Source organism: Notamacropus eugenii, chromosome 6 (genome assembly GCF_028372415.1).
Source record: "Notamacropus eugenii isolate mMacEug1 chromosome 6, mMacEug1.pri_v2, whole genome shotgun sequence".
Taxonomy (NCBI): Eukaryota; Metazoa; Chordata; class Mammalia; order Diprotodontia; family Macropodidae; genus Notamacropus; species Notamacropus eugenii.
This window is the reverse complement of record NC_092877.1, coordinates 120,863,898-120,890,650: the sequence shown is the minus strand read 5'-3', so window position 1 is coordinate 120,890,650 and position 26,753 is coordinate 120,863,898. Positions and strand designations below refer to the sequence as shown.

The following is a 26,753-nucleotide window of genomic DNA, read 5'->3' as shown; positions in this document are numbered from 1 at the left end:
TTTGTATCAGTTCTTCCTTTTGCACCTCATTTGTATAAAATAAATTTAGCTACTCCTAAATGGTTTTACTTTTTTAAATTAACATCATAGTCAGATTTACCACAATCTTTGTTATGAGTAACCCAATTATTAATAAGAGTCTTTGACATATATTTTACATATGTAAAAGTAAATAGTTTGCCTTTATAAATTCCTTATAATCAGTCTTTGGTATATACCTTATATTTCTCTTAGTTCTTATATGTTGAATCTTCTATTAAACCCAGGATTTTTTATTGAAGTCTTGAAAGTCTGAGAGTTCATCAAATATCCATTTTTTCTTATTCTAAATAATACTTAATTTTGCAAGTATGACATTTTTGGTTAGAGCCCCAGTTCTTTTTCTCTTCAATATATTGTGTTCCAAGCCTTGCAGTCCTTTAATGTCTCCACTGTTAAGTCTTGTGTAATTCTAATTGTGGTTCCATCATATTAAATTGCTTTATTTTTTATATTTTTAACATTTTATCCTTGAACTGGGGGTTTCAGAATTTGACTATGATATTCCCATGAGTTTTCCTCATTGGATCTCTTTTAAGTGATGATCAATGGATTTTTTCTATTTCTACTCCCCCTACCCCTTGTTCTAATGCTTCAGGCCAATTTTCTTTAATTATTTTTTGCATTATTGTGTCCAGATTTTTTTTTTATCATAATTTTTAGTTAGTCCAATTATTTTTATATTTTCTCTTCTTGATCTATTCTCCAACCCTGTTGTTTTTCTTATATGATACTTCACTTTCTCTTCTATTTTTTCATTATTCATATTTTGTTTAATTATTTCTTGATCTCTTATAATTTCACTGGCTTCCCTTTGCCCAATTCTAATTTTCAAGGTGTCATTTTCTTAAGATTCTGGATCTCATTTTCTAATTGGTTGACTTTCTTTTCATAACCTTCTTGTTTTTCTTGGATTATTCTTATTTTTCTTTTAGTTTTTCTTCCATCTCTGTCATTTTATTTTCAAAGTCTTTTTTAAGATCTTCTGTAAATCCTTTGTTGGGCAGATGACCATTTGATGTTACTCTTTGGGTATTTTTTCACTTCAATATCCTCCTCTGAAGAGGAACCTCCATCATCTCTATTCCCATAATAGCTTTCTATGGTTGGATTCTTTCTCCTTTGCCTGTGCATATTTTTGTGGTAATGGCTTAATTTTTGTAATCACCTCTAGCCCTGGGGTATGGGAAATGGTGCCTCTTGCCCCAGATCTTCACTTCTGCCCTCTAACCTGGAACCAAAGCCAAACCTCCAATCTCCTATAAGTGTCCACAGCCAGAGTCTTTCCACCCCACTGCTTCTGCATTGACCAGGAGTGTGCTGGTTCCTTCTCACCCCACCACTCTTTACAGCACAGCTGAGTCTGGCATTCCTTATCAGCAGAGGTTCCTTCAATCTTCCCAGGTTCAAATGTCCAACTCCCCCCACTATCTGAGGGTAAAAGTTACTGTTGCTGGGGCTGATGCAGCCTCCCAAACCAAGTAACCCAAGTTTGCTGCTGGTTTAAGCTACTTGCAGCTTTTCATCACAACAGAATCTAGCCTGGAGGTGTTTACCCTCACAGAGACCAAACCTTGTCCTGGGATTTTTCTTCCTATTTTCTCAATTTGTCCCCTGTGGTGCCTCTTCTTACTTATCTCTACCCACACTTTGTTCACCTTAGGTGCCATTTTAACTCTTGTGGGGGAAAACCTTGAGAGCTTGGAATTTTCTGACCTACTCTGCCTTATTCCAGAATCCTTGATAATTTCTTGAATGATGATGACTAGGTTCTTTTTTCTATCATGATTTTTGAATATTCCAATAATTTTTAAACTATCTCTCCTGGATCTATTTTTCAGGTCAGTTGTTTTTCCAATGAGATATTTCACACTGTCTTCTATTTCTTTTTCATTCATTTCATTTTGTTTTATTGTTTCTTGATTTTTCACAAAGTCATTAGCTTTCATTTGTTCAATTCTGATTTTTCAGGAATTATTTTCTTCAGTGAGTTTTTGTACTTCCTTTTCTATTTGACCAAATCTACTTTTTAAAGAGTTTTTTTTTTTCCTTCAGTGAATTTTTGTGCCTCTTTTTTCCATTTGGCCAGTTTTGCTTTGTAAGGCATTCTTCTTCTCATTGGGTTTTTGTTCCTCTTTTACCATTTGACCTAGTCTGTTTTTAAGGTGTTATTTTCTTCAGTATTTTTAGCATATCTCCTTTACCAAGATGTTGAGCTGTCTTTCATGATTTTCTTGCATCACTCTCATTTCTCTTCCCAATTTTTCTTCTACCTCTCTTACTTGATTTTCAAAATCCTTTCTGAGATCGTCCATGGTCTGAGACCAATTCATATTTTTCTTGAAGGCTTTGGATCTAGGAGCTTTGACTTTGATATCTTCTTCTGAGTGTGTGTTTTGAACTTCCTTTACATGATAGTAACTTTCTGCCCATTTTCCCAGCCTATTTCTTGACTTTTAACTCTATTAAAGTGTGGTTTTTCTTCCAGGGTGGAGAGAGCATTTTCCCAAGGTTCAGAGGATTTGTGCAGCTATATTCAGAGATACTTTGAGGAACCAATAAGTTTTCAGTTTTTCCAAAGTGGTATGATATAAGGAGAGGTGTGTTTACTACTCTCCTGGCCTGAGTGATCACATGCACTGTTTTTCTGCCCTGGAACTGTGTGGAAGGTCCTTGCTCTACTGTGGCAGCAAGCTCTATTGTGCTCTTTCTCACTCTGAGACTACCACCTAGGACTGAGACCCAGATCCAAGTATGGGCAAAGCAACAGAATTTTTCCTCAGTGCCACTGTCTCTCCTTCTGACCAGTTGTTCAACCCCCTTACCATCCATGGGCTGAGAACTTTGGAAGCAGCAGCTGCTGCTGCTGCTGATTCAGTGACTCCTAAGGCCTGCTCCTTGTTGGCTGGGTCTGGGTCTGTGTTGGTACAGCCTGTGCTGGACTGTGCTTCACTCTTACCCAGGTGCAACAGACTTTTCCTGCTGACCTTTTGAGTTGTCTTTGCCTGGAAAATTATTTCATCCTGTCCTTTTGTAGTCTCTGTTGCTCCAGGAATTGTTTTATGGCATTATTTAAAGATGTTTGGAGAGGTTTGGGAGAGAGCACAGGGAAGTTGCTACCTTTTCTTCACCATCTTCTCTCTGCTCCCTCTCCTCACCAGACTATTTTCATTACATTATGCTACTTCCTAGTCCCAGCTTTACCATTTAACTTCAGCAGATCATTAAGGACAACTTTCCTCATCTATAAAATGAGTTTGTAATACAGACCTCACAGAGTTATAAATGTGACACTGAAAACATATGTATTGGTTCTCTGAAAAAGTTCTATAATTGTAAAGTAATATTTTACCAGGAAGAATCTTACTGGACATTTTTTTTAAGTCAGACTTTTATAAGGAACTACAAAATCTCTGCCCATTTGGCAGAAGCATAACAGCAAACCATTTAAAATCTACAGAATTGGGCTATGTGTTAAAAGTCTTTTAAAATGTTAGGCAGCTTGTGGTGCAATGGATAGGATGTAGCACTTAAGAAACCTGAATCCAAATCATATCTCAGGTGTGTAACCATAGGTAAGTCACTTCCGCCTCAGCTTCAGTTTCCTTATCCATAAAATGAAGATAATAAAGCAGCTATGTTCAGGTTTGATATGGTGATCAAATGAGATGACTTATGTAATATGCTTTGCAAACTGTAAAGCACTATTTAATTTCTAGGTATGATAATTCTACATATGACAGGAATTCAAAGACAAGAGTTCTTCAAATAACATACAAGCTCCAGTCAATAGCCAATACATTGGTTAAGAACCTAGTACAGTCAATAACCAATACATTGGTTAAGAACCTAGTACAGTCAATAACCAATACATTGGTTAAGAACCTAGTACAGTCAATAGTCAATACATTGGTTAAGAACCTAGTCTAAAAGAGATTCTTGTAAATATTGATCAGTTGTTAAGTATTTCTTGTGTAACTTTTATGCACTCGAGAAAAAGAAGACATGATGATCTCTATCCTACAACAGCTCAACTGAATCAGGCAAAAAAACCCACATAAAACCAGTCAAACCATACAGGCCAGCATACAACTAAGTGCTAAATTGTGTGTTACATTTCATAGGCAAGAATAAAGAGGAAAGGGAGGTCAGTACAAAGCGAAGGGGTCAGGGTTTTAAACGGTTTCTTTGTCTACGAGGCAAGTTTCTCTCTCGTAGAAGTTGACCTTAAGGGAATACAAGAAAGGCTCGTGCCTCTCCCTGGGCCACTCCTGTTCATTGTTGCTAAATCCCATTGAATAAAGCCAGATTTTTCCCCTGTCCCATGTGAATAATAATTAAATAGCTAAAGCAGGAAAACTGGCAAGTCCTGTTCTTCCTTTTAACTTTGGATTTACTGATGTGAATGGAGAGAATGAAAAAAATAAAATAAAATGGGTCCATGCTCATGGACAGTGACAGCTCTTTCCATGTTTCCTGAGATCGTAACATGAATTTCTCTTTCAGTCATTTCAGTCATATCCGACTCTTTGTGACCTCATTTTGGGGGGTTTTCTTGGCAAAGATACTGGAGTGGTTCACCATTTCCTTATCCAGATAATTTTACAATGAGGAAACTGAGGCAAACAGGGTTAAGTGAATTGTTCAGAGTCACACAGCTAGTAATATCTGAGGGAAGATTTAAATTCAGGTCTTCCTGACTCCAGGCCCAGCACTCTACCACTACACCACCTAGCTGCCCTCATGATATAAATATATTCATCTGTGGCTCCAAGAAGCTGTAGCATGTGTGGTAGCAGGCTCTCTTGGCAGATGGACTACACAAGGTTGAGGGTAACCTCCAGGCCTCTGGGTAAGTGAGGAAGGTGCCTACCCCAAGTGTGTGAAGACTTCCCTTGGCAAAATGGTTGGATGAGGACAATTTGTGCCTACAGACATGAAGACTGCTGAAGCTGGCACTATAGAACACTTAAAATTCAGTGAGACATTGAAGGTGTCAACATCATCCACTGCATCCCAGGCCATCCCCAATCTTCTTGCCATTGGACTTTAATGACTGGAAGAGAGAGTGAGGCTGATACTTTGTGCAACTCTGCCTCACTTAAATCTAATTCATGGCCAAACGAAGTCTTCACGCAGTGATATCACTGGTTCTCTTCAGAAACAAATGTGTCCTATATAGCTACTATATGAGCTTCACAATACCCTTACATTAATGCAATTTTAACCATTTACTCAGCTTTCATTTTAGGTAGGGCCACAGAGAGCAAGAATACTAAAATTGCTTAGAGGGAAATATCGTGGCAGTGCATTAAAAACACTGGATTTGGTGTCAGAAGTCTGGAATTTCAGTCTTGGCTCTGCCATTTCTTACTCATGCAACCAAGATTCTTTGGAAGTCCTGAACTAATGTTATAAAGACTCATTTTGCTTTTCCATCTCTATTCTCATTGACCATGAAAGTTAAAGTAAAAAAAGATTCTCACATTTTTTTCTTTCTTTCTTCTCTCTTTCCTCAATCTACCTAATAGTCTCATTTTTATCCATTGATTAAGATGTATCAATTCTTCTGTTGGGCAAATGCAAACACTACCATCTTTGAAGTGGGAAAATGGATAAAGTCCTTCTTCCCTAAATTAGATTATGGTCTACTACTTCTGCTCAGAACAGTTCTAATTGTAGATTCTTTCTTTTCAATCGGATCAGAGGTGAAGATATAAATGAATCTCAAAACAGCATTAAACAAATTTGCTAGAAAGTTATAGAGATTATTGGCTGGGAAACAGTAGGAGACAAAGGAAATGTGGTAATGCAAAGTAGCTTGATGAAATAATTTGAAGCTAAGGGTAAGGAACTTGGATTACATTCACAGCACAGTGGAAGTTCCTTTAAGGAAGGAATTCTTGCTATGGGAAATGACCTAGTCAAGAGGACAACATAGCAGGAATATTAAGAACCAAGTAGAGCCGACAGTTCCCAAAGGTAATGAGAAGATTAAAGGTAAGATGTCACCACTGATGGAGGAACTCAGATGAAAGGTGACCAAAGTCTGGATTAAGACTATGGATGACTTCGTGCATTAGAAGAGGGTGACTCAAATGTTGTGAAGGAAATAAAAAGCAAGGTTGGACAACAGATCAGACATGCAGAAAAGAGGTTACTGACGCTCTGAAGATTATTGGGATTTTTGCTTGGAAGTTTGATTTTATGCTTTTGTGGCTAGATGGTAATAATAACTAACATTTACATATGACTTTAAGATTTGCAGCTTTACAAAGATCTTCTCATTTTATCCTCATGACAACCCTCGGAGGTAGGGAGCTATTATTAATCTCCATTTTATAGATAAAGAAACTGAAGCAGACAGTGGTTAATTGACTTGTTCAAGGACATGTAGTTCATAAATGTCTGAAGCTGGAATTGAACTCAGGTTTTCCTGCTTCCAGGTCTACCACTCTATCTACTGTGTCAGTGAGAAGATGAATAGTGTCTCTACCATGTGTAATTTCAGTTAGGAATGGTACATCCAGGTCATATATCTTGTGGATAAAGTCTTACAAGAAATTGAGACAAGGTAAAAAGCCCAGGAGATATGGCAATATGTTATCAAAATTCACATATCACCATTTGCCAAAGAGTCTCATTTGTTTTGTAAATGTTTGAATTCAGCCCCTAGAAAGAAAGGTGCAACTATGAATTAATTGGAGGGAATACATCTCTCCCCATGGATATTTCCAAGTCATTAGGCTCACCCTCAAATTTAAGTTTGTCACGGGCAGGTACTGTAGATGTTATGACTTCTTTCTCTGCCTGCCTAGAAAGAGGTTCACTATTTGGTAAGCACTCTTTAAGTGTTGAGGTCTAGTAAATGTACAGCAAATTAATCATTTTAATGTACTCACCATTCTAGAAAACTTAACATATTTCCCCAAGGATTCTCTTTATTTTTTTCTCTTTAGCAAATTTAGAGTCATTATCTTATTGATTCTGTCCATTCTTTAGAGTTGGTAAAATGGAGGGGGTGGGAAGGGGGGAAGTCCAAAAACCTAGAGTTAGAGCTTAGGAACTTAAGGCCATAAAATTAGTTGAGTCATTGTCAAAGTCAGACAAAGAGGAAACTCAGTCTAATTCTCATTCCTTGTCTTTAATAAGGCCAATCAGTACATCAAGGAAAATTCCAATGCTTGTCAGCTTCGCAGTGACAGCATCTCTTCATTTAATACATGATTGTTTCCTCTATTGTCATATTGTGGGGTTAGGCCATATTGGTCTAGTATGAAGTTGAGACCTTCCGGATGTTATACACTAGTAACTACTGATAACTGCCTGACAAATGACTTCATTCCATGAATGACTGAGAACATCTGTACTTCCTTGTCATTCCTCTCATCTCAGCAGAGTATATCAGGAAGTATCACGTCCATGACAAATCACCTACTTATGGTAAATGACAGGTATATCGGATAATCATATATAGGTCTACATCTTTCAGTCCCATTATTATAGATATAGTAGTGTCAAAATAAATGCACAAAATTAGGACAAATAGCTGGATTCATTATTATAAAAATAATGAATTAAGGCAGAATGCTAAGTAATTGAATTATCCCACAAAAGAGGAGAGACATAATTTGGTATAGCAGGAAAAAAATATCTGAGCTAGACAAGAATGAGGAGGAAGGAAAGGAAAGAATGTCAGATCCGCATACCACTCTCTGCCACTAACTGTGTTATCTTGGACAAGATACTACTCCTCTCTGAGTGTCAATTACCTTTTCTGTAAACTAGCGAGAGGGAGAAATATATCAAGAAACACATGGGATGAAAAAGTAAAAGGCAAAGCATTAGTAAAATTTTGAAAAAAGAAGAAAAAAAAATGAAGTGGTATGTCCTTGATCCAAAAGAAATTATCTCCATCCTTTAGAGAACAGTACTATGCATCTTATGCATTCAGTAATGAATTTATCATTATAGTCAGACTTTTCTCTCACATGTCCCTAAAGCATACGAACAATATTCATTAAGTCTTAGTCATAAGTTTCTTTATCACCATGTGTCAGAAAGTTTGCCTCTATACCAAATGTCATTTGTTTCCTTCTCAATCTCCTCTCATAAAAGCCAGAAGTCACAGATGGAAATATTGCTTGGCTCAGTAGTTTTTCAAGTAAGATTCCTTGCTAAATGAATTATATCATCTGGTGAGTCAAGAATTTAATCCAGTATTGTAGTCAACAAGTTGTGAATTGCCAAGCCATCAATAGTGGGAGGAATTCATTTAAGGGAAGTTTATAAACGTCTTTAAACACACTCTTGGCATGTAGTTCCTTGTTCTTGCTGTTCAAATTTCTTGCATTTTTTGTCCATGTTTTTTGAGTAGTTTGGTGTTTTCTTTATTTAAATACAGGTCACTGATGAAGTCATAACAATTAGCCTCTCTTCATTTGGATAGTAAATCAACTTAAACACCCTCTCTGAATTTTCTTGAAAATCTTCCATTTGCAATTACTGTTCTTGATACTATCTTTAACCACTTTAAGACTATCATCAGTCAATCAGCTGACTCACGCCTCATTGTCAATTCCATCCATTGTTCAGAACAAATTACTCTGATTGACTATGTAACATTGTTACTATATAACCACGGAAACCGTGGGCTGTTAATAGAGACTTAGAAGATCAAAGGTATTCTGGTATCCAATGAACATTGATTCTTAATGGAGCTTCTCTAGAAAACTCCTAGAGTGGTTCATCATACTGGCATTAGAGTTGACCCTAAATTGAATATAAGCAACATTCTGGTGGTAAGAGTACTTCATCTGGTATTGACAGGTATACTCAATCAGAGAGCTTCGACAGGTATCCAGGTGTTGTGGGAGAAATATTTCTGTGTCTATGGCTTCTCTACCAAGATCAAAAGGTCAAGATTTTAGGAGGAAACTTTTCATGGAGGTGCTAAATTTGGCAAAAATAGATAAGTATAGAACTACACTTTATAGAACTTATACTTGCTTCAGGGAGACTTCAAATAAGAGGGCTTTAATTACATTATTGAACATGATGGTGATTCAGAGGAAGCTAGATTTTTACTATTATATAGTATTAGTATTAATATAATTTTATGTATTATATTATACATAATATTGCATATTATATTTATATTTTCATAAAATACATTTATTTATTATATTTATAGATTAAAATTTTAGCTATCACTCCAGTCAGGTCACCTAGCTTATTTTCCCCATCTTTCTTAACCATAAAATGGACATAAGAGCACATACCTTATAAAGTTGTTTTGAAGTTTGAATGAGATAATATTTGTACAGCACTCAGGTCTTCCTGACTCCAGGCCCAGAGCTCTACCCTCATCTGAACCAATGCTTCTTGCATTCCTTCTTTTATGAGGCCCTAGCAAAAAGCTCATTGGAGTGAACATGGGGCATTTTTAGTGCACAAATATAATGTCATCAAGAATGATGCTAAAGTCTTCACTTAATGCCTGTTGATATTTGGATAAAGGCCACTATCTGTTTCCTATTTATTTGTATTTTAGAGACTCAGAAAATAGAGATGTGCATAACCAGAAGATCTTCCAGCTAAGGATCAGTTGAAGGAGGCCCAACACCAATCTATGATCTTATCTCAGACAAGCGTAGAGAAAAGCAAATAATGTCATGAACAAGTTTACTGGCATTAACTCCAACAAAGAAAGAGAATTCTAAGTTTATTGATATACATGGAAAACACAAAATAGCAGACTGGCAGAAAACTATTCCATGTCAAGTAGGTGAAAGGCAGTGTAGTTTGATGGCATATAAAATGGTGCCACAGAACAGTTGAGGTCCTAGAAAGGCAATACATCACAACCACCTGTTAATTATGACCCACTTAGACAGGTGCCTTGTCAATAAGTAGTACAAAAATGTCAGAGGGTTAGCCATATGGGCTCTGAGGAAGGCTTATCTGTTGGTTGCAGATAGATTGTTGAAGCCAAATGATCATTCATGTGAAGAAAATATGGATCATGATTCAACTGAGAAAGAAAGTGTATGTTAGTGCCCTTTCAAGGGTCAGGGAAGTCAAGCAATATTGCCCCAACTTGAAGGAAGACCTTTTCTAAAATTTAGAGGGAGAGGGAAAGAGTACATAGGCCATCCCTTTCTTCACTAATATTTTAGTAGTGTGGATCTCAACAGAATAGAAGACACATATAGAGTCTTAGCTGTTGGGAAGTAGTAGTAGATATCCTGGGCTATCCATGATTTCAGAATTTAACAGTAAACCAGTGGTTCTGAGAATATTGAGAATATAGGACTGACAGTAGGCCATCCCAAAAGAACTAACTAGCCAGTGATCAGGCTGACTTAGGATGTTTTAGGAATGATGAGGGAGAAGGTTACATGGGTAGCCTGATAGTATGCATTGATTTATATTTTGTCTAAAGCACTGATATGTGAAGCTGTGTGCTATATGTGAATTTTGTTATCTTATGCAATATGTGAATTACGCACTATATTTCCATGACCTATGCAGTACTAACATAGACGTTATATATTCTATGTCTGCAGTTGTACTGAATGTTCAAGATAATTACCAGTGACCATGCTGTATGCAAAATGGTGAAAATTTAGAATATGAGTGGAAAAATGTGCCACGAATCTAATGTCACTTGTAATGTCTGCCATTTTTTTAAAGTGGGGGAGGCACATAAGGGGATAGGTATGTAATATGGTTACTATGTTCTGTTTGGTGGGGGCAACACATTTCCAAAGGCCTGTGCACTAGTAGAACAGCTTTCAATACTCTTAGTTTAAACAGAATAATGGCAACTTCCTCCACAAGATTCACAAATAGGTATATGATGAAAGATTGGATCAAGAGCAAGCAACTAGTATCCAGAGGCTGTGCAACCAGAGACTTTTCCAGGAGTGTCTCAGATGTAGAACAGGTGTAATGCAAGCAAGACAAGGGTAGGAGAATGAGAAAAAGCCAGGTACTGAGCTCAATAGTAAGGGACCAACTCAGTAGGAGCCAAGTCACTGGAGTCCTCTATATGTGACATAAGTGACTCATTCTTCCCCCTTTCATTATATTGGGGAAGGGAGCAACTATTCAAGAGAGAAATTAATGCTCCCATAGGAGACCCAACTCTTCCACCTATGAACTTGATGACCAAAACCAACTCATTTATCTTCTCTGAGATTCAATTTCACTTTCTGTAAAATGGAAACAATTCTAGTATTACTTAATTCACAAGGATAATGCGAGGAAGATGTTTTGTAAATCTTTCAGTGTTCTATAAATGTAAGTTTACTATAATCTGTGAAAATTTTGTGTGAATCAGATAAGAATTCACAAGAAGAAAAGGCATAAAATTGTTACTATCTCCAAGGGTGGGAGAATATTCACATTTAAGCCAATAGGATCCATTAAAGTATTGCACTGTACCACAAACAATCAAATAAGTGGACACTGATGCTGAGTAAGGAAATCCTAAGATATTTTTTCCTTACCTCAGCCTTCCTTTTTTTCTTTGCCCTTTTTTCTGGTCCTTCCCAGTATAATTCCAGCAAGTTATTTGCATGTTCAGCATATCCTTTAGCCTAAAAGTCAATTTAAGCAACTCTACAGAATGCTCCCAAACATGCTTACAATCAGCACACATGGCTGCCATCCAGCGTTCACTGGCAAACACTGCCACTTGCAGGTGCCACATTCAACTAAGGCTACTAAATCACTAACAATACATTATGTGAACAGTAGCATAGAGACAGCTGCTTTTTCTTTCCCCTCTGGCACACAGGGATGTAATCAGATTAATACAGCTCAAGACTAACAATCGTCAAGTATTTCTTTCCCTTGGTTTATATCAATTGAACTAGTTCAAACCTGCAGTTCTCTCCTGATACCCTGTTTCCTCCTCCCCTTTCCCCCTTCTCTTATAGTTAATGACTTCATGATCTATAGAGAAAATTAGGTTCATGAAAACCTCCACAGAAGGTCTCCTTTTCTTGAATCTGTCTCTGTCTAGCTATTTTTTTCTTTTAAACAATCATAGGATAAAAACTTATATTTTGAAAAATCTAACCTCTTCATATATAACCAGGGGCCTATCCTCTTTTACCTAAAGGGAGGTCTTGCTCACATGCAACTTCTCTCCTCTTCCCTCTCCACACTTTCCATAATCATCTCCTAAGCTTAGACTCTCTCCTGTACCTTTATTCATGAACTTTCCTTTTTATGGATATATCTTGTATTTGTACCAACCTTATTTCTGAATATATCTTCTCTCTCCTTCTAAAGAAGTACCAGCAAGTGATCTCTTGTAACATAGAAGAAAGGAAAGGAAGGACGAAGAGAAGGATGAATGAGAGAGACAGAGAAAGGGAGGGAGGGAGGGAGGAAAAAAAGGAAGGAAGGAAGGAAGGAAGAGAGGAAAGGAGGAAGGGAGGAAAAAGGGAAGGAGGGAAGGAGGGAGGGAGAGACAGAGGGGAAGGAAAGAAAAAAAAGTTCAATAGAAACAACCAACACATCAACCAAGTCTGATATATGTCATAATTGATACCTATAGTCCCCCATATCTAAAAGAAGAAAAAGAAAGTATTTTCTCAGCTATCTTCCAGGGTGAAACTTATAGGTCATTATGTTCATACAAGTTTCAAATATTTTTGTCTTTTCCATTTACATGGTTGTAATGACTATTGGTGTTATTTTCCTGCTTCTGCTTAATTCACTCTTAATTGATTCACATAAGTCTTGCTATTCTTCTCAAAATTCTTCATTTGATCTTTCCTTACATAGAAAATTCCATTATACATATGTACAAAAATTTGTTTATCCATTTCCAAAGTTATAGGCATCAACTTCATTTCCAGTTATTTATAATTGCAAAAAGTGCTGCTATGAATATATTGATATTTACAGGACCATTCTGCTTTAGACCTTTGAGGTACATGCTTATTGGTGATTTTTCTGGATCAGAAAATATGGATTTTTGTCCATTTTTAAAAATAATTCAAAATTCCTTTGTTAAGAATGATTTGATCAATTGATTCACAGCTCCATAAACAGAGTATTAGTGAACTATGATAGTGGCTTTAGTTTACGCTACTCAGCTATATATTTAACTACTTTGTCTGGCATGAAATGGAGTCATCCTTCATTGTGGCAACAATATGTTCAGTTAGGAGGTCTTATACACTTTTTTTTTTAATGGCAAGTCCTTTTTTACAAAAATCTCTACTAAAAATAATAATAGCTAGGATTTATATAGAATTTTAAGGTTTGAAAAGCACTTTTCATATTTTAACTCATAAATCCTTCAGGGTTATAGTGTACAGAAAGATTCAGGGAAAAAGAAACAGAGCAGTTGCTGGGAGCGATAAACTATGCCAAGAGAAAGTGGCTGTATTAAAAGAACAGACAAAACACAGAATGGGATAGAAAGTAAAGTGATTTATATGATGGCACAAATGCATAAACTAGATATTGTGTAATTAGACTAGATAATGGCAATAGCCCTCAGAATTCTCTGTGAATGACTTGATTCTTAATGAAGGACTCACTCTTATTGCAAAATATCTTCGCGTTAATGCATAATCTCTCTCTCTCTCTCTCTCGCTCTCTCTCTCTCTCATCAGGTGGATGAGACATTTATGGATTCTAACTTGAACAAACATTATATCAAGAATCAAGTAGTCAAACTGACGTAAGTATATTTAGAAAATACAGACTGGGCAAAGGTGGCTTAGCAAGCATAGGTAAGAACCAATAAATTGCAAAACCGTATTTAGTAAACTTCGTTACTCTGGCAGGGGATTATGATTTTTTTTCTGTTGTGATTTCCAAGAGCAACAGATGCTGCTGAAAAGGAGTACAGCTTATGTTTTAGAGTAACAGATATTTTCCTGTATTAGTTTTTTTTTTTGTTTATGTTTGGTTTTATTTTTGGTATTTGTGATGCACCCAGAGATTATAGTACAACTAATGATTTTTTGAAAATCACTGAAGTGAGCAAAAAAAAACCATACAACATCACAAACATAACAGATATGACTTCCCTTCTCAGATCAAGAAGTATATACACTCTTTTACAGATCTGAAGAAAATTAAGCCTTTTTCTCAGGCTAAAAACTTTGGTTTTCATTGGCTGCTGGTGATGGGGTTATTTAAAATTGCTTACAAAAAACAATTTATTAGTGGCTCAGGGTCAGATTTCACAACATTCTCATCTAAGTATAGGCATTATGTTGCAAAGGAAAAGAGTTGTAAACTTGAATCATTGAATTTGGAATCACATGACCTCAGTTGTAATCTCAACTCTGCTATTTATCATCTGTGTTCCCTTGAGCAAATCACATAACTGTTCCTTAGTTTCCTCATCTGTTTATTGTTTTCCTTGGTTCTTGAAGAGGCCCAGTGACATCAGGAAGGTGATGTCTTAACTTGCAAGTGAATTGGATTTAACTGAGGCAAGGTTGTGCAAAGTCATCACCTTCACTCTCTACTCCAGAGCCATGTGGGTCCAGTGGCAAGTTATAGATTAGGACAACTGGAGGTGGCCCCATGTTCTGGCCAGAAACCTGAGGGTTTTCCCCTCCCAGATTATTTGGGTTTTTTTTAGTAGGTAAAAGAGGCCTCTTTTGCCTCATTTCTTATCTAACCTTAATCACAGAACAGGTGTAGCCTCAGACAAACTGAGACCTGGGAAAGACCTTAGCTTAAAAAGGCCAAGGTCTCTCACTGCATCTAGGGTCATCTCCAGCAATCCTGATCTGTCTTGTCATTGAACCCAGATGACTCTGGAGGAGAGAGTGAGGCTGGTAAATTTGCACAGCCCCTGCTTCACTTAAACCCAATTCACTTGTAAGTCAATACGCCTTCTTAATGTCATTGGTCCTCTTCAAGAAGGAAGGACAAACCAACAGCAACAATCCTCATTTGAAAAATGAGGAAGTAAAAGTAGAGAATCTGTAAGGTCCCTTCTAGGTTTACGTTGTGATACTGTACAAGTATGGATTGGTCCATTGAGAACTTACTAATAACTTGGAACAGTAGAATGAATGAGACCTGAGGATCAAAAGTCCCAGATTAAGATCTTATTTAATAGCTCAAATTTACATAGCGCCTTACAATCCATGAAGGATTTCTCACAATAATCCTACAAAGTAGGTAACATAAGTATCATTTCTTTTTTGCAGCTGAGGATCACAGAAATTAGATAACTTGCCCAACTCACAAAGCTAGTAAATGTCAAAAGGGAGTCTTAAACACACCAAGCTCTTAATAAATCAATGTGTGTGTATTATGACACTCTACTTTTCACTTATTAACCATATGATCTGGGGCAGGTTCTTTGATCTTTCTGGACCCCGGGTGCCTCATTCATGAAAAGGGATTTAATCTCTAAGGCCCCTGCTCTTCCTAACATTCTATGGCTCCATGACTTGCAGAACAATTATAATGAATTCAGTAACGTCCTAGCCTGGTTTTGTGTACTGAATCATTACAACAAATGTGTCTCATCAGGGTTCATTCAATGAATTATATGAGTTCATGTTCTCATTATCTAAATGGTTTCGATCAAACCATTTAAGTCTAGAAATGTTCTGGTGGGTGAAGAATGTATATACTAAAAGAGAATTTGACATTAAGTGCAATCTGAAATCCTAATCTTCAGATTCAATATTGTAAGTGAAATAGAACACATAGCATTAACGAGCAATTTTTCCCCTGAGGCAAAAACAATTGAGGCCAGCAGCTCTGATGGAGCAAAGGAGAAGATGACAGGGATGTGTTGGTCAATTTGTAATAACTGGCTCTCTGAAAAGCACAACACACTTTTAAGTATAATCTACATCACCAATATTTACTCTACCACTTTCTTAAATACAGATTAGGAGTGAGGAACCTGTGACCTCAAGGCCACATTTTCCAGAACAAATCCTTTCATTAAAGGGATTTGTTGTGTAAAGTATGAATTCAGTCAAAGGGCCTCCAGGCTGCAGATTCACTACCTCTGGTTCAGATAATCTACAAACAATAAATCAAGCCCAGATTTGTAGTGTTTGCAGGTTTTTTTGAGATATAATCTTCACAATGAATATTTTTAAATTGGAGAGAGCACTAGGAGTTGGATTTAGCATGTGGGGTATGGAGAATATCATAGAAGCCATTCTGACTATGGGTGTGATCAGGTGACAACACAGACAGAAAGATGACTGCTAGATGAGTTTGGGGAGTGGTTGTTGTCAAGGAAGAAAATGAAGCATTCCAAGAAGGAAGTATCATCCCCCCCAAATCAGAACCTTAAGTTCCTTGTAAACAGGGTTTTTTTTTTTTTTACTATTTGTATTTGTAGTTCCAGAACCTAACAAAATGCCTGGCAACAGTAGGCACTTAATATATGTACATTGATTGATGGACAAATCCGTGTTCACTGTGTACTAGTTACCACTCTGGTAAATTACATGAAATATTTTATAAATGACACAATATCTACTCATTAGCTAATCTTCCTCCCTCCCCCCTTATCTCACCTTACCCTTATTGAGCTTAGAGAATCTGGGATATTGATTTTTTTTTAGCTTTTTAGTCCCAGGATTTAAAACACAAAATAAAACTTTTATCAGACTGCTAAGGAAATCCATATCAGAATATTTATTGCATGTAAGTATATTTGTAAATAGTCTAAAAATAGTTAAATTCTTAGTTTTGAAAGAATGTACAATTCAGCTCTATGGTATTCCATTAAACCAAGATTTTGTAAGTACATACCAGTCCTCACCACATCTTACCTTATGACGTCACTGTCATACATGTCTCTGTGCACCTGACTTAGTACATCTTTGAATTAATATGAAAATGAGCTCAGTGAATAATATGAAAGGAGGGGGAAAAAAACCAGGAAAATTGCCTTCTGTGGAACAAGAAGGGGAAGAGTAAAAATTAAAATCATATGGCTTGGGTAAGGTAAACCATCACCATGCAAAATTACTCAAACACTATTCTGCTCAAACTGGAAGATTCAATTCAATTGGATATCAAACTAATCAATGATTCATAAGAATTTATTAAATGTTTACTATGTGCTAGGCACTGTACGAAGCCGCCTGTTACACATAATTTATGATGGGAAAATTGGATCAGTTATATAAAAAAAGTAAGGAGAATAGATAACTTACATGTGCCAGTGGTATCCTTGGGATGTCAACAGAATACAAGGAAGGACTCTATTATATTGGGTTAAAACCCTGGGGTGGGGGGGGTGGAGCCAAGATGGCAGAGTAGAAAGACACACATACACATAGCTCCGAACCCACAACCCACAGAACAGCTAGAGGGGACCAACTCACGGTGAATTCTGCACCCAGAGGCCACGGAATATTGGAGCCAGGGAGATTTCTGTTCTGGAGAGGCCTGCAAACCTCTCACGGGGGGTCCTTCGCGATGTGGACTGGGCACCGGGACTGGGAGATGAGTGCAGCCCTGCAGCGGCCGCGACACTGTGAGGAAAAGAACTCAGCGGGCTACGGAAACGGGATATCCTGCGGCCACACGGGTCCCTCCACCCACAGAGGGACGTGCAAACCTCTCGCAAAAGGTCCATTGCGCTGCAGACGCGGAGCCCAGCCCAGACCTGCAGCGGCCGCGGCTCCGAGAGGTACAGATCCGAGCAGGCTTCAGAGACGGGATCTCCAGCGGCGGCACAAGCCCCCCCACCCACAGGTGACAAGGGTCGGTGAGAGAGTCTCTTTGGTGGGTCGAGAGGGGAGTGGGGTGCCCCCATGGCTCAGGCCCCCCCGGGAGATAGAAGCTGAGAGGCAGCTGCAGACAGGGGCTCCCCAAGCGGGCGGGAGCCTGGATCTATTGTGGAAGGTCTGTGCATAAACCCCCTGAGGGAACTGTGCCTGAGAGGCGGCCCTGCCCTGACATGACCATCTGAACTTAATTCTCACACTGAATAGCAGCCCTGCCCCCGCCAAAAGCCCTAAGGCGGGAAGCAGCATTTGAATCTCAGTCCCCAAACTCTGGCTGGGAGGATCAGGAGGTGAGGTGGGTGTGAGGAGAATATTCAGAGGTCAAGCCACTGGCTGGGGAGAATGCCCAGAAAAGGGAAAAGAAATAAAACTATTAAAGGGTACTTTCTCGGAGAAAAGACACCTCCTCCCTTCCTTTCTGATGAGGAAGAACAATGCTTACCATCAGGCAAAGACACAGAAATCAAGGATTCTGTGCCCCAGCCCACCCAGTGGGCTCAGGCCATGGAAAAGCTCAAAAAGAATTTTGAAAGTCAAGTTAGAGAGGTGGAGGAAAAACTGGGAAGAGAAATGAGAGGGATGAAAGAGAAGCATGAAAAGCAGATCAGCTCCCTGCTAAAGGAGAACCAAAAAAATGTTGAAGAAATTAACACCTTGAAAACTAGCCTAACTCAATTGGCAAAAGAGGTTCAAAAAGCCAATGAGGAGAAGAATGCTTTCAAAAGCAGAATTAGCCAAATGGAAAAGGAGATTCAAAAGCTCACTGAAGAAAATAGATCTTTCAAAACTGGAATGGCACAGATAGATGCTAAGGACTTTATGAGAAAGACAGATGTCACAGAACATAGCGAGAAGATTCGAAAAATGGAAGATAATGTGAAATATCTTATTGGAAAAACAACTGACCTGGAAAATAGAATCAGGAGAGACAATGTAAAAATTCTGGGACTACCTGAAAACCATGATCAAGAGAAGAGCCTAGACATCATCTTCCATGAAATTATCAAGGAAAACTGCCCTGAGATTCGAGAACCAGAGGGCAAAATAAATATTCAAGGAATCCGCAGAACACCGCATTAAAGCGATCCAAAAAGAGAAACTCCTAGGAGCATTGTGGCCAAATTCCAGAATTCCCAGGTGAAAGAGAAAATATTGCAAGCAGCTAGAAAGAAACAATTCAAGTATTGTGGAAATACAATCAGGATAACACAAGATCTAGCACCCTCTACATTAAGGGATCGAAGGGCATGGAATAGGATATTCCAGAAGTCAAAGGAACTAGGACTAAAACCAAGAATCACCTACCCAGCAAAACTGAGTATAATACTTCAGGAGAAAAAAATGGTCTTTCAATGAAATAGAGGATTTTCAAATTTTCTTGATGAAAAGACCAGAGCTGGAAAGAAAATTTGACTTTCTAACACAAGAATGAAGAGAACCATGAAAAGGTGAACAGCAAAGAGAAGTCATAAGGGACTTACTAAAGTTGAACTGTTTATATTCCTACATGGAAAGACAATATTTATAACTCTTGAAACATTTCAGTATCTGGGCACTGGGTGGGAGTACACACACACACACACATGCACACACACACACATACATAGAGACAGAGTGCACAGAGTGAATTGAAGAGGATGGGATCATATCTTAAAAAAAAATGAAATCAAGCAGTGAGAGAGAAATATTGGGAGGAGAAAGGGAGAAATTGAATGGGGCAAATTATCTCTCATAAAAGAGGCAAGCAAAAGACTCATTAGTGGAGGGATAAAGAGGGGAGGTGAGAGAAAAACATGAGGTCTACTCTCATCACATTCCACTAAAGGAAAGAATAAAATGCACACTCATTTTGATAGGAAAACCTTTCTCACAATACAGGAGAGTGGGGAACAAGGGCACAAGCAGGGTGGGGGGGAGGATAGAGGGGAGGGCATGGGGAGGAGAATGCAATCCGAGGTCGACACTCATGGGGAGGGAAAGGATCATAAGAGAATAGAAGTAATGGGGGACAGGATAGGATGGAGGGAAATATAGTTAGTCCTATACAACACAACTAGTATGGAAATCATTTGCAAAACTACACAGATTTGGCCTATATTGAATTGCTTGTCTTCCAAGGGGAAGGGGTGGAGAGGGAGGGAGCTAAAGAAGTTGGAACTCAAAGTGTTAGGATAAAATGTAATGTTCTTACCACTGGGAAATAAGAAATACAGGTTAAGGGGTTAAGAAAGCTATCTGGCCCTACAGGACAAAAGAGAAGATGGAGACAAGGGCAGGGAGGAAGGATAGAGGAGAGAGCAGATTGGTCACAGGGGCAACTAGAATGCTTGGGTTTGGGGGGGGGGAGGGGATAAAAAGGGGAGAAAATTTGTAACCCAAAATTTTGTGAAAATAAATGTTAAAAGTTAAATAAAAAAATAAAATAAAATAAAATAAAACCCTGGGGTGAATGGATGAGAAGATATCAACAAGAGTTGTAAAGGAAGGGCAGACTTTGATAGGTTTCCACCTGCATCATGGGAGGGAATATCTATGTTGAAGAGATCATAGATCTACAGGAATATGTACAGTTTATTCTTCTACCTGCTGATAGAGCTATGATGATAAATATGATGTGTTCCCCTACCCCAAGAAGCTTGCAATTTAGTAGGAGAAAGATAAAGTACTTACAGTATATACAGATAAAATAAAAGTCAACATATAACTGCATAGGATGAGCATAAAGGATTTTGAAATCAAATAAGAAAGTAAGTGCAGGCTATAATGTAAGTATTTAAAGTCATAGAACTCTAGAGCTAAAGAAACCCTAGAAATCATGCAGTTAAACAATTTCATTTTGCTTAGAGATGAAGAAACTGAGAGTCCCCGCTAAGTTCATCCAGTTAGGTAGTGGTAGAGCTGGGGCTTGAACTCAAGCCTTTCAGAAGGCCCCATTCTAGTGTTTCTTCCATAGCATCTGTCTTTTTGTGCTTTGCAGACCAGAAATAGATGGCATGAGAGCAGATGTTGTAATGGTGTTTCAATTCCCCTCCAATGAGAAAAGAGAAACAAGGGAGAAAAAAATTCACAACATTTTACATCAGAAAATAAGAAACACAAGAGCTCTGAAAATAAATGCCTCATCCCTTCAGCTCAATGGTAGGTGTTTGTTTTTTCAATTATAATCAATTCTTGTATTAATGCATTTAATTCTAAATTTGTTGGTCATTCTTCCAACAAATAAATGAATAATAAATGACTGAGTGAATAAATAAATAGGAAGAAATGAAATAAGAATTTATTAAGCATCTACTAGGTGTCCATACTATACTAAGTTCTTCACAAATACTATCTCATTTGGACCTCACAATAACCCTAGGAGGAAGGTGTTGTTATTATTAGCCCTGTTTTAAAGTTGAAAATAGTGAGGCAGACAGAGATTATGTCATTTGCCCAGGGTCACTTAGCTAGTAAGTGCCTAAGGCAGAATATGAACTCAGGTCTTCCTGATAAAGCTTACAGCACTATCCATAATGATACCTTGCTACCTCAAAAAAATAAAAAAATGAACAAATGAGTTGATAAAATGACCGAACAAACAAGTAAACAAATAACTTAATAAATGAGTAAACAGACACATAAATGAACAGATAAATAAAGGAAGGAAAGAGAGAGAGAAAAAGAGGATAAGTACTATTCAGTGCTTTCCTGAACCTGTCTATACTCAAATTGTAACTTTAAAAATGGAAATCTTTGTGAATCTTAGTTAAATGGCCCATGGAGTAGCTTCTGTTTTCTGTTGGATGAAGCAATTGATGGTACACATTCCAAAATAGCACAAGTAAATATATATCAAGAATAAGTGCTAACTAGCCTGTCCTAGCTGTTGTCTCTGTCACTAAGCAACTGAAAAATCTATGCTGTTTTGCAACTGTTGTGTTTATGAATGGTACCTGGAACACAGTCAAGAAACTTTTGTTTAAAGAACATGTATAATGTTATATATACTTTTTCCTCCCAAAGGGATAAAGACATGAGTAGCAGAAGCAAGTTCTAACAGGAAGTATCTCCTTGTCCTTTGGGAGCTATATTAACTCTTTGGAGGCCACTAAATCTTTCTAAATAGCTTCTATAAAGCACTAAACTTAAAAATTATTCAATGACCCTCTCCAGAGAAGAAAAAGAGGGAGAGGGAAAAATCTGTAGAGAGAGAGTTTACTCTACACATTCAACATTGCCTTAGGAAGCAAATCACGAAAGACGTTGTGAGGACTGTGAGATAATAACCATGCTGGTAAATTATGTCATGGATTATGGACCATCTACAATTTTATGAGGGGGGGGTCCCTTCTTTCCACTGACATACACTGCGATTCCTCTATGACTAAGTAGATGGTTTACTAGGGTGTGCTGCCATTTTCCTTACTCTGAAGATGATCTTGTAAAAAAGGCACTCTGAACTTAGCTAAGAAGGTCCTCAGAAAACAGACACAACAGTCTATCACTGTAAGGAGGGAGTGATAGAACCAGTCAGAATTTGTGCTTCCCTGGCACAGCCTCAGTGAACAAAATACCATTTCTATCTCATGATGAACACTTCCTCCCTTGTACACTCTACAGTTCAGTCAAACCATCATGCTTTCTAATATATTACTTCATCTCTCTCCTTTTCGCCTTTCAATAAGCTATCCTCATGCTTTTACTCTATTTTCTCCTAATTTCTGCCTCATAGAATCATTCCTTTCCTCCAGAATTTAGCTCAGGTGATACTTCCTACAGGAAGGCTATCCTGACCCTTCCCCCTCCCCCACTCTAGTTACTAGTGATCTCACCCTGGAAATTATTCTGGATCTACCCTTTTTATCTTTGTGGCCCTACAACCTAGCATAATGCCTAGCACATAGTATGTGTTTAATAAAAGCTCACTGCTGACTAAAGTCGCAAGGGATGACTTTACTAGGAGGCTGCCAATGAAGGGCATTAATTCCCAATGAATTTAAAATACCAGTTTACTAGAGATGATTTATGAAATGGTTTCAAGGACATAGACTGATGTTCTTCAGCATCACTGCCTGACTTGTTTTTCTATTAAGAATTGAACTGTTGAGTTACGACTTATGTTCATTCCCTAGACTAAGAGACAGTATCAGGGGTGGGGAACCTACGTCCCCAAGGCCACAGGTGGCTTGGATTCAGTTAAAGGGCCACACTTGCGGACTAGACAGCCACCTGTGGTCTTGAGGCCACAGGTTCCCCAACCCTAGATAAACTAATGGAGCGATAGCCTGAAAGTCAGAAGATCTGGTCCTGTCACTGACTTATTGAGGGATCATTGGCAATCATTTGACCTTTCTTTTTTTCTATTTTATCATCTGTAAAAACAGGAGAATTATTTTTACTCCCTCACAGGAATATTGTGAGGATTCGCAGCTACATAGACGATACTTTTGGAACATGGGAGCTACATAAATACAACTATTACTATTCCGCAAATGCTCCTTAGGACTGGAATCACTGCAGTCTGAAAGTATTCATGTAAATGAAGGGTACCAAGCACTGGACAGCCAGATCAACGTAATTCAGAGCTGCTTTCCCTTCCCTTGCCCTGATCTATACTTTTCAAGCAGAAGATACATAGTTGGAAACAGTGTCTCCCTCAAGGGGGAAAAAAGTTGCCTTCTGTGAATAATTATTACCATAACTGATATTTATTTTAACATTTTCTGGTTTGCAAAACATTTCATATACATTATCATTTGACCCTTACTATAAAAGTCCTGTCAGATGAGTGGCATATATATTATTAGCCTTATTCTACAAATGAGGAAACTGAGACGTAGCAAGGGTGAGTGATTTTCTCATCATTTTATAGTTGGAAAGTGCTAGAGGCAAGGTCTCACTTTTTTCCAAGAACATTGCTTTTTCCAGTTCATCAGACTGTTTTCACATACAAAGACATGAATATGAGACTATAGGAACTTTGATGAAGAGTGGCTAAGCATTTTCAAACTACTCTTTAACACCTACTCCCTGGGGAAGAAAATTTTCCTAATAACCTGAGACTGACCTTTAAAATCTTTACATGATCTGAGGCTGCCGGGGAACCCAAAACAGGCTTAAAATTCCCCATAAAAATTATGAAAATAAGGCCTATAACAGGTAGTTCCATAGACAATAATACCAACTGTTGAGAAACTGACATTTTAGTTAATGAATGACTTGATCAAGATTAATTAGATTCTTGATCAAGCCAAGAAACAATCTGTTTGTTCACTTCCAAATGCAAATGGGCAATTTTAAGTGGTATAGAATAAAGCTTTTTTTTTTACTCTAATTGTAGTAAATAACAATAGGTGGGGAGAGTGAGAAGCCAGGACAAGTGCAGCCTCATTCAATTGGGGTTGTATTACTTACTAGAAGAATTATTATTTCTCTAATAGAATAGTAAACTATGGGTATCTGCTTGTTGTTTCTGCTGTTTTCTCTTCTACAGATTGACAGTGAAACTATCCAGGCAAGATGCTGACTTTAGAAGTGCTATCAGTCCTTTAGGGTCTGGTAGAAGAATCACTATTCACCCTTTTCAATGATGTTTAAAGATCTAGCTAACAAGATAAATAAGTGCACTGTTATTGGAAGTCAACGTACTATAGCTGTAGGAAGAACTGTAAAGTAGTCAGTTCATTTTTTAATTACATATTTGTTTCTCCATTCCAACCTGGTCCTGAAAAAACACTCCTATGTTAAGTGGTTTCTATTTGCGGTTGATTTTTGTTTTGGGGTGGGGGGAGTTTGCTTTCAATTTTGTTCTTTCTTTTTTCTTTCTTCTTTTGCTTTTCAGAATTTCTATTCTGGTATTTCATCAGGGTTCATAATTTATCCTGTCTTGGTTTTAGATAAACATTACTTACCTTATTAGCGAAATGTCTGTTCATTTCGAGGGCAGGTGGGTGGCACAATAGATAGAATGTTGGGCTTGGAGTAAGGAAAACTCATCTTCTGGAGTTTAGATTTGGCCCCAGAAACATTAGCTTATTAGCTATTAACCTTGAGCAAGTCACTTAACCCTTTTTGCCTCAGTTCCCTTATCTATAAAATGCCTGCAGAAGAAAATGGCAAACCACTCCAGTATCTTTGCTGAGAAAATGCCACATGAGATCAAAACAGTAGGACATTACTGGAATATGACTGAATGGCAACAATGACAACTATTTCTTCCTATATTTTCAAGTGTTTGTTTTTTTTTTTTTTTTACCAGGAATAAGTGTTGGATCTTTTCAAGTTTTTCTATCCATTGATAACTGATTTTTTTCTTGTTCTCATTATCAATATGACATTTTTGTGGATAGTTTCTAGAACACTGAACCAATCCTACTTTCCTGGTATAAATCCAACCTGGTCATTGTGTATAATAACGACAGATTGCTGTATCCTCTTTGCAAATTGCTGCGGGCGACCTGCAACTCAGAGTGCTTTGGTGTGTGGTTGATAAGAAAGACCAGGGCAGGCAGGATGCAGGAGAGCAGCCCATTTATTAATGTGAGGGCGAGGGTTTCTATGGATTTTCTACAGGCAAGCAAGCAAGGTTATTCCCAGGAGAACATTTTTGGTTAACTTCTAATACTTCCTAATCTAGTTCCTCCTGCAAGTCAGTCTCAGGGTACACAGGCAGGGTCAAGAAGTTCTCATCTTTGCATATCAAGAGGGGGACGTGAGCTAATTATCCTGGGAATATTAGTACAAGTCTCAAGTAAAACCTGGACAGTACTTCAGGTTTCAGACTTCATCCGTACTGGCCCCCTACAGCCAATATTTTATTTAAAATTTTTGTGTCAATGTTCATTAGACATATTGGTCTATAGTTTTCTTTTAAGTTTCATACCAAATTTATTGATTTGTTCTTTCTTTCTCGTGCTGATTATATAAACTCTACCCTAAGTATTATTTTGGCTGCATTCCAAAAATGTTGGAATGTTGTCTGTTTTTATTAGCACCAATGAAATTATCTATTGCGTTTGTGATTTGTCCTTTGACTCACCAATTCTTTAACTTTGTTATTTCTCTAGTTTGTTTTTAATTGTTTATTCTAACATGGTCACTAAAGGATGTGTTTAATATTTCCACCTTTTTTTTGCGTTTCTTTGTGAAGATTTTATGCCTTAATGCATGGTCAATTCTTGTAAATGTGCCATGCACAGGTAAGAAATATGTATACTCCTTTCTACCTTCATTCAGTAATCCCCAGAGGTCTATTATCTAGAATTCTTCTAAAATTCTATTAAGGTCCTTAACTTGTTTCTCAATTTTTTTTTGTTTAGATCTATCTAGTTCTGAAAGGGGGTATACTGATGACTTCATTATTACTATTACTATGTCCAGGCTTTTTGTTGTTGTTAAGGTTTTCAGGAGGTCTAGTGATCCTTAAATTATTTTTTCTTGATTTATTTTCCAGATTAGTTGTTTTGATATGAGACACCTATATTTTCTTCTATATTTTTCACTCTTTTGATTTTGTTTTTAACACTTTGTATTGTCTCATACTCAGTAACTTCTATTTGGTCCGTGATAATTTTCAAGCAGTCTCTTACTTGGGTATATTACCTCTTATATTACAGTGTTATTTCTCCTTTCAAGTAATTCCTCTGAGGGTCTAATTTCTCCTCCAACTCCTTCCTCTAACATCTCATTTACAGAATAATTTTAACTCTTTAAAAACATGATTAATTCTATTTAACTTTGTATCCAAACTATGTTTTTCTTTGAGCCTTTGCTTGTGGATGTTTTGGAGTGTTTTTTTTCTTCTGAGTTTGGCATCCCTGTTACATAATAGTTTTGATGGTGAGAGTATTTTTATTGTTGTTGTTTATTCATTCTTCCAGTCTTATTTACTCTATTGGGACTTTGTGTTAGGGCCAGGCTCTGTGCATTTGCATAAGGAATTCTGGGCTTAATTTGATCCTGATTTGTCTTCCTTCT

General features: G+C 37.6%; 1 protein-coding gene across 1 annotated transcript in view; it reads left to right on the top strand.

Moving 5' to 3' along the window:
• Positions 1 to 26,753, top strand: part of TMPRSS11A (transmembrane serine protease 11A) — a 73,075-nt gene that overhangs the window by 24,227 nt on the left and 22,095 nt on the right. The window contains exons 4-5 of the mRNA XM_072620909.1: positions 13,680 to 13,747; positions 20,776 to 20,936. Coding sequence (XP_072477010.1) covers positions 13,680 to 13,747; positions 20,776 to 20,936 — 229 coding nt within the window. The remainder of the gene's footprint in view (positions 1 to 13,679; positions 13,748 to 20,775; positions 20,937 to 26,753) is intronic.